General features: G+C 31.1%; 1 protein-coding gene across 2 annotated transcripts; it reads left to right on the top strand.

Annotated features, from left to right (window-relative positions):
- The first annotated feature begins 376 nt into the window (after window positions 1-376).
- LOC110637236 (cytochrome P450 714C2) lies at window positions 377-3,367 on the top strand. Of its 2 annotated transcripts, none has more exons than XM_021787251.2 (5): window positions 377-684; window positions 975-1,201; window positions 1,333-1,583; window positions 2,204-2,507; window positions 2,646-3,367. In XM_021787251.2, the coding sequence occupies exons 1-5, from the start codon at window positions 402-404 to the stop codon at window positions 3,069-3,071; spliced, it is 1,491 nt and encodes a 496-aa protein (XP_021642943.1). In that variant the 5' UTR covers window positions 377-401; the 3' UTR covers window positions 3,072-3,367. The 2 variants fall into 2 exon arrangements, with proteins under 2 accessions (XP_021642943.1, XP_021642935.1); XM_021787243.2 differs by having other exon boundaries at window positions 2,204-2,564.
- The last annotated feature ends 10,215 nt before the right edge of the window (window positions 3,368-13,582 follow it).

The raw sequence follows: 13,582 nt of genomic DNA, 5'->3' as shown, positions 1-13,582 counted from the left end.
AAAACTTATATCTTATTTTCAAAAACTTTTTTCTAAACAAATTATTAAAGAAGATCAATTAGATTACCTTTGATTATTTTAAAAATTTTTAATACAATTGTCTTCGGCTAAGACTTGAACTATTGAGACCTCACAGTTCTGGACCTCACAGTTCTGGAATGACTACGGTAACATTAAGCTAAAGTTTGAGCTAAAGTCCATTCATCTTGATTGGCTTATTTTTATTACCTATTTATTACATCCAAATAATGGTGTGAGAATCGTGGATGAACCTTACATATTTATCACGTGCAATTACTGATGATATGTTGTAATGTAAGGTGCATGCAGGCGCATTGTCTATATAAAGCAACGTCCTGAATCCAGCATTATGCAAAGTTAGTGTTGTAAATCTCTATCACATGATGCTATCTACGATGAATCATACATACTTGCCTATTTGGTTTGGTGCTTTAGTTCTGCTATGGAGTTTTCTTTTTTATTTGTATTATGTTTTGTGGTGGAAGCATGAGAGCTATAAAATAAAGCTTATTAGAAAGCAAGGGATCACAGGTCCTCCGCCTTCATTGCTATTGGGAAACTTACCAGAAATGGAGAGAATGATGTCTCAAAATCCTGAAACTCCAAAAATAGATGGTTCCTTGACTGTCTTACCATATTTCAAGCATTGGACCAACATCTATGGTACTTCATATACATATTTTTCCATATACATATTATGATATTGTGCACTTTTTCAAATTTCAGTTTCTCCTTCTCTTAACTCATAATCATTTTCCCTAACCTGACTTAGTTCAGTAATAAAGTCACATCACTCCATTTGGCAGAGCCAGATTTAAGTCCCCGCTTTCCCAATTCCTCTTACCTAATGACAAAGAAACTCATAATCATTTTCATAATTTTATCAGTATTTTTTTCATTATTTTTTACTGAACTCCAACTGAGGTTTGAATATTAATAATCATTTATGACAGGTAAGTTATTCAAGTTTGCAGTTGGAGGGATACAATTGTTATACGTGAATAATCTGAGCATTGTGAAGGAAATTAATAGCTTCACATCATTGGAGCTTGGAAAACCAGCTTACCTACGAAATGAAAGAGGAGCTTTACTTGGTAAAGGCCTTAATGTCACCAATGGTGCAGTTTGGTATCATCAGAGAAAGACCGTTGCTCCCCCGCTCTACATGCACAAGGTTAAGGTAATTTAAACTTTTGAATTTAGTTTATAGTGTCGACTAGAAGATAATACTAATTCCAATCAAAACTAGTGAATAAAAAAAAATTAGAGATTCAAAATTATTTGTTACAGAAATAATAATAATATTTACAGGAAATGGTGAATCTGATGGTGGAGTCTAGTAGCATACTTGTTAAATCATGGGAGAAGATAATTGATGCAAATGGTGAGGGTGGAATTGTTGATATAGTGGTGGATGAGCATGTGAAAAATTTTACTTCTCATATAGCCTCAAAAATAATATTTGGATCTGATCATCATAAAGGAATAAAAATATTTCCCAAATGTGAAGCCCTTCTCAAGGCTATTGGTACAACCACAACTCTTGGGATTCCATTTTTAAGGTATGTATGTGCTTCCTTTTTAAAAAATTTGAGTCTAGCCTCGGTCTATCGTTAACTCAAAACATAACATGTACAATGAGATCTAAGGCTCCATTTGTTTTACAGAAAATAATTTATATATTGAAAATATTTTTTATGGAAAATATTTTCTACAAAAAAATATTTTTATGGAAAATATCATGAAAATAGTTTTCGTTGTTTGTTTGCAATGTTAAATTAATGATATACGTTCAATTTATGTATAAGTGTATTTACATTTTAATAATAAAAAATAGAAAATGACTTCTTCTTTTGAAAATGGAAGTCATTTTCTTAAAAAATGACTTAGTTTTCTCTTTAATTGGGAAAATATTTTCTATTGATCAATTTTTCTAAGTGCTCCGAATGCCAAAAAATATAAAAAATATTTTTCAGAAAAATATTTTTCATGAAATAAACGGAGCCTAAATGTAAAATACAAGAGATTCATATATCTGTAACTCAAGTCTATGTTAGATCAACCTCACCCTTAATTTATAATTAATTGCTTTTTTGTTTACATATACATATTTGTCCTACCATTGTTTATTTGATCCACATCGACCACTTACACGTCCATACTCATTGTTTTCATGAATAAGATTTCTTCCCATAGAAAGAAATAGAAAATCATGGGGATTAGCAAAAGAGATCCGTGGGATCATTATGGAGATAGCTAAGGAGAGAACTGGATCTATATCTCATCAGGACTTATTACAAGCTATCATTGAAGGTTCCAAGAATGGTGAGCTTGGGACGTTAACAGAAGATGAGTTCATAGGTGACAATTGCAAAAATATGTTCCTTGGTGGATACCTACCCCCTGCTCTAGCTGCAGTTTGGGGTTTAATGTTGCTAGCTTCACATCCTGAGTGGCAAGATCGTGCACGGTCTGAGGTTTTAGAGGTTTGTGAGGGACAAGTACAGCTCCTAGATTTCAATATTCTCAGCAAGATGAAAGTGGTATATATTTACACACATAAGTTGATATCAATTGAAAAGCTGCGCTTCATCAGGATTTAACTGATTTGTGTTTTCATGCAGTTAAAAATGGTGATCCAAGAAGTTTTACGGCTTTATCCAGCGGTGACATTGGCGACAAGGGAGGCAATGCAAGATGTGAAACTTGGTGATTTGCAGGTTCCAAAAGGTATGGGCATTTGGATTTGGCTGCTATCATTGCACCGTGATCCAGAGCTTTGGGGACCTGATGCAGACACATTTAATCCTGAGAGGTTCATAAATGGAGTTACAGGAGCTTGCAAGTCTTCACAAGCCTATATACCTTTTGGCTTGGGAGCTCGAGTGTGTCCTGGGCAGAATTTGGCTGTGATAGAATTGAAGGTGTTCTTTGCTGTCATACTCTCCAAATTCAAATTTACAATCTCTCCCAATTATCAACACTCGCCTACTTACGGTCTGCTTTTGGAGCCCGAGCATGGTGTGAATCTCCTTATTCAAAAGATATGACTGCTACGCCTGGGTTGGCATAATATGTGGTGGACTTGGTTTGCGCAAGAAGCTGTCATATTAGGGTACTAAATAAATATGCTAAATAAATATGCTTAGGTTGGGGATATTCTATAGGCCTGGTTTAGTAGGCGACCCTTAAATTTTTCCTGATCTTATAATTAATAAATTTTTACTTATGAGAAAAAGGTATTTAGAATAAAAATAATTTTAAAGTAAAAGCTATCATGTTTGTATTAAGAGTATTTCTCACTTGGATTTTGAAATATTTCTATCTCATTCCTCCCATTTTCTAACTTTTGAATGGATTTCTTTTTTTTCAAGTAGAAGTATATTATTAGATAAATAATTATATAACCCAAGAAAAATTTAGCTATATTATTAGATAAATAATTATATAACCCAAGAAAAATTTAGCATCAACACATCATTCTTCCATGTAAAGCAAACTTTCCTTTAGCATATACTTAATCTAGGTGTGGCATCTAAGTGGAAAAAGCCTAAGGAAGATTAATCATGACATCAAACTAATCATTGGCAACACATCCTCCAAGAATGAAACACAACATTTAATGAAGCCAAGCTTCATAAGCTAGCAATATTACAAAAGCTAAGCAGTTCAACTAATAAAATGGACCAGTTGCGAAGAGTGTGAGGAATTAGTGGCATAGATATCCTCGCAAAGCTTAGATCGACTGTTGTTGTTGCTGCTACTTTAATTTAGAAACAAAAGATATCAGAAGACAACTAACATGCAGGCTATAAATTCAACTCTCTATTGACACCTCATTTAACAAGAGAATCCACTAATACGTTTACATTACATTCTTGCAAAATATTGGAGATGTTGAGGCAATAAGTGTAAAATAAGTTTTGATGTGTGATAAATTACTATTTTTAAAATATCAATTGCCTCACTAAATTGCTGCAAGGTTGAAGAGAGGCAAGGCATTTAAGATGCTATTAATCATTTAACTTAGCCTCCTCGGTGTTTGTGGACTTAGAGGTGGCAAAAGGGTCAGGTTCAGATTCAAGTCATGCAGGGTCAAGTTATGTTAGGAGGTGGATCATTCAAATTTTTTCTTTTTCGAGCTGGGTTTAGGTCGAGTCATTTTTTGTTGAGGATCAACTCAAGTTACTCATGGTATCTCTATACAAAAAGGGTTTCACATCGGATTCAAGTTAGTTGGCAAATTACGAGTTATTTTGGATCAAAACATTTTTATTATAAAAATTAATTTTTATTAATTTAATTTTCGGGTCAAAATTTGAATTAATTAATTAATTAATTAATCCAAACATGTCAATTCTGAGTCATATTAACTCTCAATTAAATCCTCACTTTTGTAAGTCACTTGGTTTCGGATTATTATGGATTTTCTATAAATTTAAAACAGATTATAGATCTCTTTGAGTTGAGTGAGATCGAATTGGGTTGGTGGTTTGCTTGAATATTGCATAGTTAGAATCTAATTCAATTAAAATTCTATGACAACCTACCCAAAATGGAGAATGATGCAAAGATAACACAAGGGTCTATTATTGATTGCTTGTACTTCTGCATCTTTAGAGTCTGTAATTCTAACAGGAGAAGAGAAAATGCATAGGACATGAAGCTTTTCGCCAAAATTGTATAAAAAGGAAAAAAATTTTCTCAAAATTATGTGGAAGGGCAAATATTTCTCAAAGCAAGGTGAATGTGTACACATCTGAAGGATCAAAGAGCATACCGACATTAAGAGCTTCGGCATTTTCATGCCAATAGTTTTATAGTCGGCAAAACTGTATGCTGGCAACAATACTGTTGGTAAAATGAATAAACAAACAAAAAAGAAAGGCGTATTGCAGAGATTGCAGGGTGCCCACACACAATGTGGTCATTCTTCAAATTTGTTTATGCATGAATGTGCACGTCCAGTTGCAACAAAATAATAATAATAAAATGCATACAAAACATTTTCTCTTAAATTTTAATAGTGAAGTTTACATAATAATTAACACCAACTATTGATTACATCATAATTTATAAATTATTTTTAAACAAATAAATAATATTTTCATTTTAAAAGTAATGGAATAAATGAGTGACTGGCTTTATTTAGAGACAAATTTCTCCATCACCCAACTAATTTTCGATAAATAATAACTTGGGAGCATTAATGCTAGAAAATTAGGAAAGAAACAGCGAATAAACTGCTTAGATTAGTGCTGATCATGTTAAAAGATTCAAATAATTTCTGGCAAGAAGCTAGATCTTTTGTGCTTCGGCTCTTGCAGGAGAAGCGGTAGCTGTGTTTCAGGCTTTACAATTAGCCAAATGCAGGAGGTTTTCTTCCATTATAGTGGATATTCACGCAACACTTGGTGCTATAATGAAGCTGGCTGCCGATTTCCTTCAAGTGGAATTTAAACTCATTAAAAGGAATTCTAATGAAGCAGCTCATCATCTTGCAAAGCTTTGCTTTGCCATGTAATTGACTTATTGATGTTCCTAGTTCTCTTGTTAGAATTTGCTCTCTTGATACTGTGAGAGCCTTGTAATACACTTTTGCAATTAAAAAAATACTAGGAAAAAAAATATTATCGAAGTATCCCACAAAGGAATAAGTAAAACAGACTCCACATTCTTGTCTTGTATAAACAGTAATGTCCCGAGCTCATCAGTACCCAATAAACCTAGCTACAATCTCATCTCTGCCAAAGCTGCCTTTAAACTCCATGGATTGGATTGTTGCTTGAATTCATGTTTGAAGCATTAGAGCCCGTATTAGAGGAAAAGCAGATCGTCTGGATGATCCTTCAAGCAATTCTAGGGAAAGAGAAAGGGTCCAGCATCACCAATAGATAATAACAAATCGATATATAATATTAATACTCATACCTTAGAGAGCTATATTGTCACGACCCAACCTATGGGTCGGACCGGCATTAGGACCTGGGCTAGCCTAAAGCTCCCGAGACCCGTAGTAAGCCTAATTATTCCTTAACCTAATCCTAAGGCCCATTTTAGGCCCAATTTCAAAAATTTAACCGGACAGAGTCCGACCATAATATGGACCATACAACGGGGAGTTTTTGACTCGCACTACCTGTAAACACAATATATAACAATTTGAGGAGCTCAGCTCACCCTCCATATACTCATAATGGTATACAATCCAATGAGAGCTCAGCTCCCTCATCCAGTCCAATCATACATGCATTTAATGTTCTTATAATTTCCACATAATATTATATTACAGTTTCAAACTAATTAAAATACTCCTATCATATGCGGAGTTCTAGAATTTAGCTAAATTGAATAGAATACATTTAATTATTATTAATTGACCTACGAAGAAGAGGAGCAAGTTAGTCACAATAAATAATTCTCCTGTAACCTAGAAAAATAAGGTGAACAGGAGTGAGCGTTTGACTTAGAGAGTAAAATACACATTTTAACTACAATTCCTATAGCTATCTAAAGCTAATACATCCTGAGTAATGGAATGCAACACCTTCACAAATTTCATACAAATCACATTATAACAGCAAAAAGGCAATTTGGAGTACTCACACACCCAATAATGTTCAAACAGTACATATATGGGAGCTAATCCCCTATACAGTTCTCTTAATCCAACCTTTGCCAGCGAGTGTTTCTCAAGCCAAACTTTCGCTTGATAAACCAAATGCGGGGGCCAGCGAGTGTCTCTCAAGCTGTGCCTGCCCCGACTTATCCATAAAGTACTGAGTCCCAGCGAGTGTCTCTCAAGCCGCGTCTACCCGTCCTATCCATATCCAATACCACACACTACACGCACGCCAACGCACGCACACTGCTCCAAATTATCATAAATAACATTCATGGCACTTCATCAATTAAGAATGCAAAATAAAACGTGCTTAGTGTTTAACTACATAGATACATATTTATAAGTGATGCATGAGAATGCCTGGACATATAATAATATTGAAACTATAATTAAAATTAATATTTTACTCACAGACAAAGTCAATGTGGTGGCTGGGCCGAGGAGGAAGGCTGTCCTGGCTCACTTGACAATTTTATTATAATTATTTAATATAATTGACTCAATACAAGTTTAAAAAGAACCAAAGACACCCTAAGTCGTGCCGAAAATACGATAGAGTCCCCCATACCTAGGACCTACCCAACCTGCAAAATGGCTTAAAAATACACTTCTATATCATATATGTCAACCCATATCCCATCAACAATACATGGCCCCTCTTGGGCTCTCCAATCCAAGCAAAATCTCACAAAATCAAAAATTACATCTTTACCCCTAAAACTTATATTCTGTAAAAATTACTCATAGGAGCTCTAAAAATTCTAAAAAATTTGCCTGTGGCTCTTAGCAATATTACTAAGCTAATACAAAAGGAATTATAATTTTCTAACTATCAACGAATATTTTATGAATTTTTAATCTAAACCCGACACTAAATACTGAAAAACTTTGGGTTTGGGTTTACCTATGCCAATTCCAATGCTTGAAACACGTCAGGCATCAGAATTGGTGGGGTAGCCTATAACCTCGACCTGAAGTTTTTCCGGCAACCTGTCTATCTGACTCGAAATTTACAGACCCGAGCGATGATCGAATTTCAACGAAACGAAAGTACCTATGTAAAGCCCACAATACCAGAGTTAGAATAAAATATTTACATATAAAATAATTATTTAAAAATTAAGAATATTACATATATGATCGTAGTTAAGAGAGATGGTATGTGTTGGGAGAACTGCTCGGCTAAGAGTTCTAAAAATTTTTTTCTTACTACCTGTTGTAACGTGTGGCAGGAAGGGGAGGTAATAGTTGCCGATACTATCAAATTCAGCATTGCACACAATCTGCCGATCTTATTATATTGTGAGGACCCTGCAATCTCTGCAACATGCCTTTACTCTTTTTAAAAAAAATTTTTTTACTCACTTTACCGACCGTAATGTTGTCGGCATACTGTTTGATTTTTTCCCTTTTAATTTTTTAATAGCTGTTGCCAACTATGCATGAAATGCTGACACTCTTATTGTCGGCATGCTCTTTGATCCTTTCAATGTGTACATATTCACCTTGCTTTGGGAAATATTTTCCCTTCCACACAATTTTGAGAATTTTTTTTTCTTTTTTACATAATTTTGACAAAAGGCTCGCACTAGGACCTAGTGTTCCGAATGATGAGCCATCTACCTTCCATTTTAGAAAGAGCAGACAGAATTTGCATATAGCAGGGGTCTTTCCTTTACTATATATTTAACCAATATCATACTCCATTTAAAAATATTAAGAAGGTGTTGTTTGGTTTAGCGTTTTAGAATAGCTTGTAACTGTTTCTTACTTCATATCTATGTGGTAAAATTTACGAATCAACTATTGATAGTTGATTTTAGTTTGAATTAGTTACTGATTCTATTTTTGAAATTTTTTCTCATTAATTAGTAGCTAATTTGAGTTATTTTTTTGTTTAGACTATGTTAATTTTTATCTCTTCAAATTAATTTTTTTTACATTAATAAATTATTTTAAATTATAAATAAATATAAAAATATTATAAATAATAATCAAACTAGTTATAATATTCATTCTTAAATGGTAGAAAAAATGTATATACATTAAAAATAATTATATTTTTAATTCTTATATATGTTATTGTTAGAAGAAAGAATACAAGTAATGAAGGAAAGGATTGTGTATTTATCTGTGTCTTATTTACAGAGATATTATATCTATTTATACATGAGAATATGAGCTAATTTAGACAAGAATAATAATTAGTGTAATTATGCTACACAAATCTCCTATAATCATGCTAATTGCTGTAATTATGCTACACAAATCTCCTATAATCATGCTAATGTACGACCTATCAAAAAACTTTTCATTCCTTGAACTCAAAGATTATAGTTGGAACTAGTCAGAACTATTGCAATAGGTTTTGAAATATCAGATTTCTCCATTGATAACAAGATGAGGAGAAAAAAAAAATGGTATAATAACAGAAATAAAAAAATGAACCAAAACAGGTTGTAGAGAGAGAAGAGAGACCCCAGAAACTAGAAATAAAAGTCTTACGGCTCTGATACCATGTTAGAAAAAGAATACAAGTAATGAAGGAAAGAATTGTGCATTTGTTTGTGTCTTATTTACAGAGATATTACATCTATTTATACATGAGAATATGAGCTAATTTAGATAAAAATAATAATTACTGTAATTATGCTACACAAATCTCCTATAATCATGCTAATTGCTGTAATTATGCTAACAGTTATATAATAAATTAATAATTATATGTTTATGTTAATAATAATATAATATATATAGTCATTTATCAACAATAATAATTAGACATAAATTGAACAAACGTGGTAAAATGTTTAGGATATATCAGCTATGTACAATAAGCTATATATTACCCACAATCAGCTATTATTGAGTGTGTCCAATTGGTAAATCAAACGGCCCTTAAACTAAGGGTAAATAGGATAAATTTGATCGTAAAGATTTCATTCAACATGAAATTCCAAACAAATTTATAGAGGACAAAGAAAAAAGTTTTATCAATTTAGTTTTGAGAATCTTTTCATTTATTTTTTGCAAGTCATAAGGGCCACATGATAGCATATATAGAAAGATAAATTAAAAGATAGAAATAGTTTGAAACTATCCTTCCATTAATGAAAAAGAAAGTACCCTTTCTACATTAGTGGTCCCCAGAAGTGACTTTAAGGTACCAGTATTCCAGGATCAAATACTTCTCTCTCCAGACAGGGACTTCAAATTTCCTTGCAAGAGTAGTTTTTTTTATATACAAGTAAAAAATTATTAAACAAGCCAAAGAACTGGCAGAAAATACAAAGGAAAGAAAAAAAAAATACAAAGAAACAAGACTACAAAGATAATAATAATAATAATAATAATAATAATAATAATAATAATAATAATAATAATAATAATAATAATAAAGAAAAGACTTCAAAACATAAAAAAACGGTGAAGGAGCTAAGGGGAGGCTTCCTGAGAGAGATGAGAGACATCAAGCTCAGAGAGACCCAAAGCAGCGAGAAGAGAAAAACAGAGATTGAACCCAAATAACTGATGAGAGAAGCATTTCTTGGAGCAACCGAGACTAGACACTACAAGATTCTTAGGATTTACCAATGAATTTTCATTGTGGTAATCTTTTAAAGTTAGTTGGTAATTAAAATTACCAATGGATTATGTTGATTGCAATAAACCTTGTTAGTAATTTTTTTTTTTTTTTTATCAACAGATTTCAAGTTCATTGGTGTTTATCAATGGATTTCAAATTTGTTGGTAAATCAAGATAAAAATAAAAAAAATCCGTTGGTAATTTAAAAAATTTTAAAAATTATTTTCATTTAAAATAATAAATTTTATTATTATTTTTAGATATTTTTATTATTTAAAATAATTTTAATATCATAAATATATTTTTATTTTACTATTAATAATTATTAGAAATATATTATAATGAGAGAAAAAATCTATTTGAAAAAAGAAAAAATAAAAATGAGGAAATTAAATGAGGGAAAATTATATTAATGAAGATGGAAAATATATGGTAAACATTAAAAGGAAAAAAGAAAAAAAAAATGAAAGTAAAGAAAATGATAGAAAAGAGCAGAAAATATGATGAGATAAAAAAGAAGAAATGATGAGGGAAGAGAAGAAAAATAAGAGAGAGAATAAATGACGAGAGAAAAGGAAAGAAAATGAAATAAAAGGGAAGATATGATGAGAGACGGAAAAAAAAAAAGAATAAATGACGAGAGAAAAGGAAAGAAAACGAGAATAAAGGAAAGAAAATTATGAGAGAAGAGAAAAGAAAATGATAGAAAAAGGAAAAAAATGAGAGAAAGTGAAAGAAAATAAGACAAAAAAAGAAAAATAAGAGGAAAGAGAAGAAAAATTGAAATGGGAGAGAAGAAAATTGCTTAATGAATGAAATGATAAAAGAAAATGTAGTGTTTGTAAATATAAACATGTGAACTATCGATAGATTTATCAACAGATTATAAATCTGCTATTAAATTATATAAAAAATTAGTAATTTTTTTTCCCAAGAATTAGCAATAGAATTTGAAATTCATTGGCAAAATACCATCGAATTTCAAAATTAGTTGATAATATGTTGGTAAATGAAAGAAAGGTAGACTATTAAAAAAATAAAAGGCTGGATTTTTTCCTTCAAAAATTATATAATACGTAATTTTTTTTTTTTTTTTTATGTTTCACAAACTGCCTATGAATTCAAAATTCTTTGGTAAATTACCAATGGATCTTGAATTCCATTAGTAATTTTAAGACTTAAATTTTTTAATATCTCACAAATTACTAACGTATTCAAATCCATTGTTAATTTCGACACTTAATTTAAAATCTCAAGTCAAACAAGTGTTAATCAATAATAAGAAATGGTAATAGATAATGAAAAAACCCACCACTTATTTTTTGAAATATTATATTTTGTTATGAATATATTTATGTGGATGTCCATTAGCATTTTAAAATTTCAAACTCCTCATTTTCTCTCTATATTTAATGTATTTCATTAAATACTTTATTAATTATGAACATTCCATCTTCTCTTGTATGCTTATAAATAGAGGCATTGTATGTAATGTTTCACTTACTTAAAAATCAATAAGAAATCTACTTTCTAACAATATTCTCTTTTTTATTATTCTCTTAGTTTTACCTTTTTTTATAACACATTATCAGCAAGATTCTCAAGCCTCAATCATATATAGGTTTTATATTTTCTTCTCTACAGTTTCAAAGGCACTAAAATTGGATAATTAGACAGTTGGTGATTTACAACATTCTAGCTAAAAGGAAATATTGTTATCCACATTAAGAAATTACTAAGAATACTCTAAGATAATTTTGTTATTGATATTTTATCATAATAATTGCTTTCTTGTTTCTAACCCATGCATTTTTTTTTATAGTATGTCAAATTTGTCAAAGTTTGAATTTGTGGCCCTTGATATTATGAGAAAGAACTATTTATGGATATTAGATTCATTTAGATAATATTTATTTCATTATTATTTCTATGAAAGTTGAGTATCTTATAGTAAAATATCTACTTGAACTCTAGGAGAGTTTTCAAGAAATATATTGCCATTAGAAGTGACATAATATTATTGAAAAAGATATCACCAACAAAAGTGACATAATATTATTTAAAAAATTATGAAACTTATCCATCTGATTATGATCCATTTCCTAAAGTGAATGCGACAACATTTAATAAAATTTGTAGATGCGATCGTGACCATAGACATGGATGTGATTAAAATTGATATATTTTCCATAATTGTGGTGGTCATAATAATTATTATTCTAACTATAATATTACATCTCATCACCAGAAATGGCAAAATAGTGATCGAAAAAGAAAAATATTAAAAATGAATGTTATATTAAAGGTTGCATACCTGTCATACGCTAAATTAGCATCTTTGAAATGCAAGGGAAAAACTATTGAAACAAATCTTGTCTATAATAATTTTGACCATGGCCAAATTAATATAACACATTTAGATGTTGCTAATTTTCTCCCCAAAGGAGGAATTGACTATATGATTAATGATGGATTTCTTCCTGAAGAAAATAATGATCATATGGTAAATGTTGAAAGTATTTGATATTAGATAATGTTTCTGTTGTGTACCGCGGAAGTATGTAAACTGTAAAAAAAAATAAAGCAAACATACAAAACACTAATATTTATGTAGTTTACTCTCTTAACATAGGGGTACATCCATGGACATGCTATGTTCCACTATCAATAATAATAAATCATCAATTATAAGCTCAAGCTACACTACTCATCAACTCAATTACACCCAATAGATCCCATTACAAATTGCTTAGAGTAAATATATTAGTTAGTCCTCTCAGTCTCCTCTAGACATAACCTAATATATTTATTACTACAACTGCTACACCACAAAGGTGCCTTCAACTATATAGACAAGAGCTCTCTTAACAATGAGCAAGAATTCCTTCCTCTTGAATTCTATGTCCTTTCTCCATGTTAGGCCAAAGTCTCTCTCTACTTTAATAGGCAAGTGCCCCTCATCAATGGGTGGAGTCAAATCCTCAGCAATTAGCAAAGCCTCTCTCTGCAATGGGCGACAAACCCTCTCCGTGGGCAAAGCCACTCTCTTCAATGGGTAAAGCCAAATAACCTTTTAACCATTCTCTTATTTATAGTGTTAATTCTTTCAATCTTAATTTGATTAGTAGTCCCACTCAATTTAGGAATAACACTAAAATAAGAGATCTACTTATATAGAAAAATGTCTCTCCAAATTTCACTAGGATTTTGAGTCATAATTCTAACAGTTTCTTATTTTATTTCACATGCTTTCTTATGGTTTTAGAATTTTTTATGTAATGTTTTTTTGAAATTGTTTCCTTATAATGTTTTGCTTATGCTACTAATCTTATTTAATGAAGAAAATATGG

Source organism: Hevea brasiliensis, chromosome 1, assembly GCF_030052815.1.
Source record: "Hevea brasiliensis isolate MT/VB/25A 57/8 chromosome 1, ASM3005281v1, whole genome shotgun sequence".
Lineage (NCBI taxonomy): Eukaryota > Viridiplantae > Streptophyta > Magnoliopsida > Malpighiales > Euphorbiaceae > Hevea > Hevea brasiliensis.
Note: the sequence above shows the minus strand (reverse complement) of the source record. Positions and strands in the feature narration are given on the sequence as shown.

Coding starts and splice junctions, on each gene's coding strand:
- LOC110637236 (XM_021787243.2), top strand. CDS start 402: ATGATGCTATCTACGATGAATCATACATACTTGCCTATTTGGTTTGGT. Junction 1,202..1,332: donor TCTACATGCACAAGGTTAAG/GTAATTTAAACT, acceptor TAATATTTACAG/GAAATGGTGAATCTGATGGT. Junction 2,565..2,645: donor TTCTCAGCAAGATGAAAGTG/GTATATATTTAC, acceptor GTTTTCATGCAG/TTAAAAATGGTGATCCAAGA.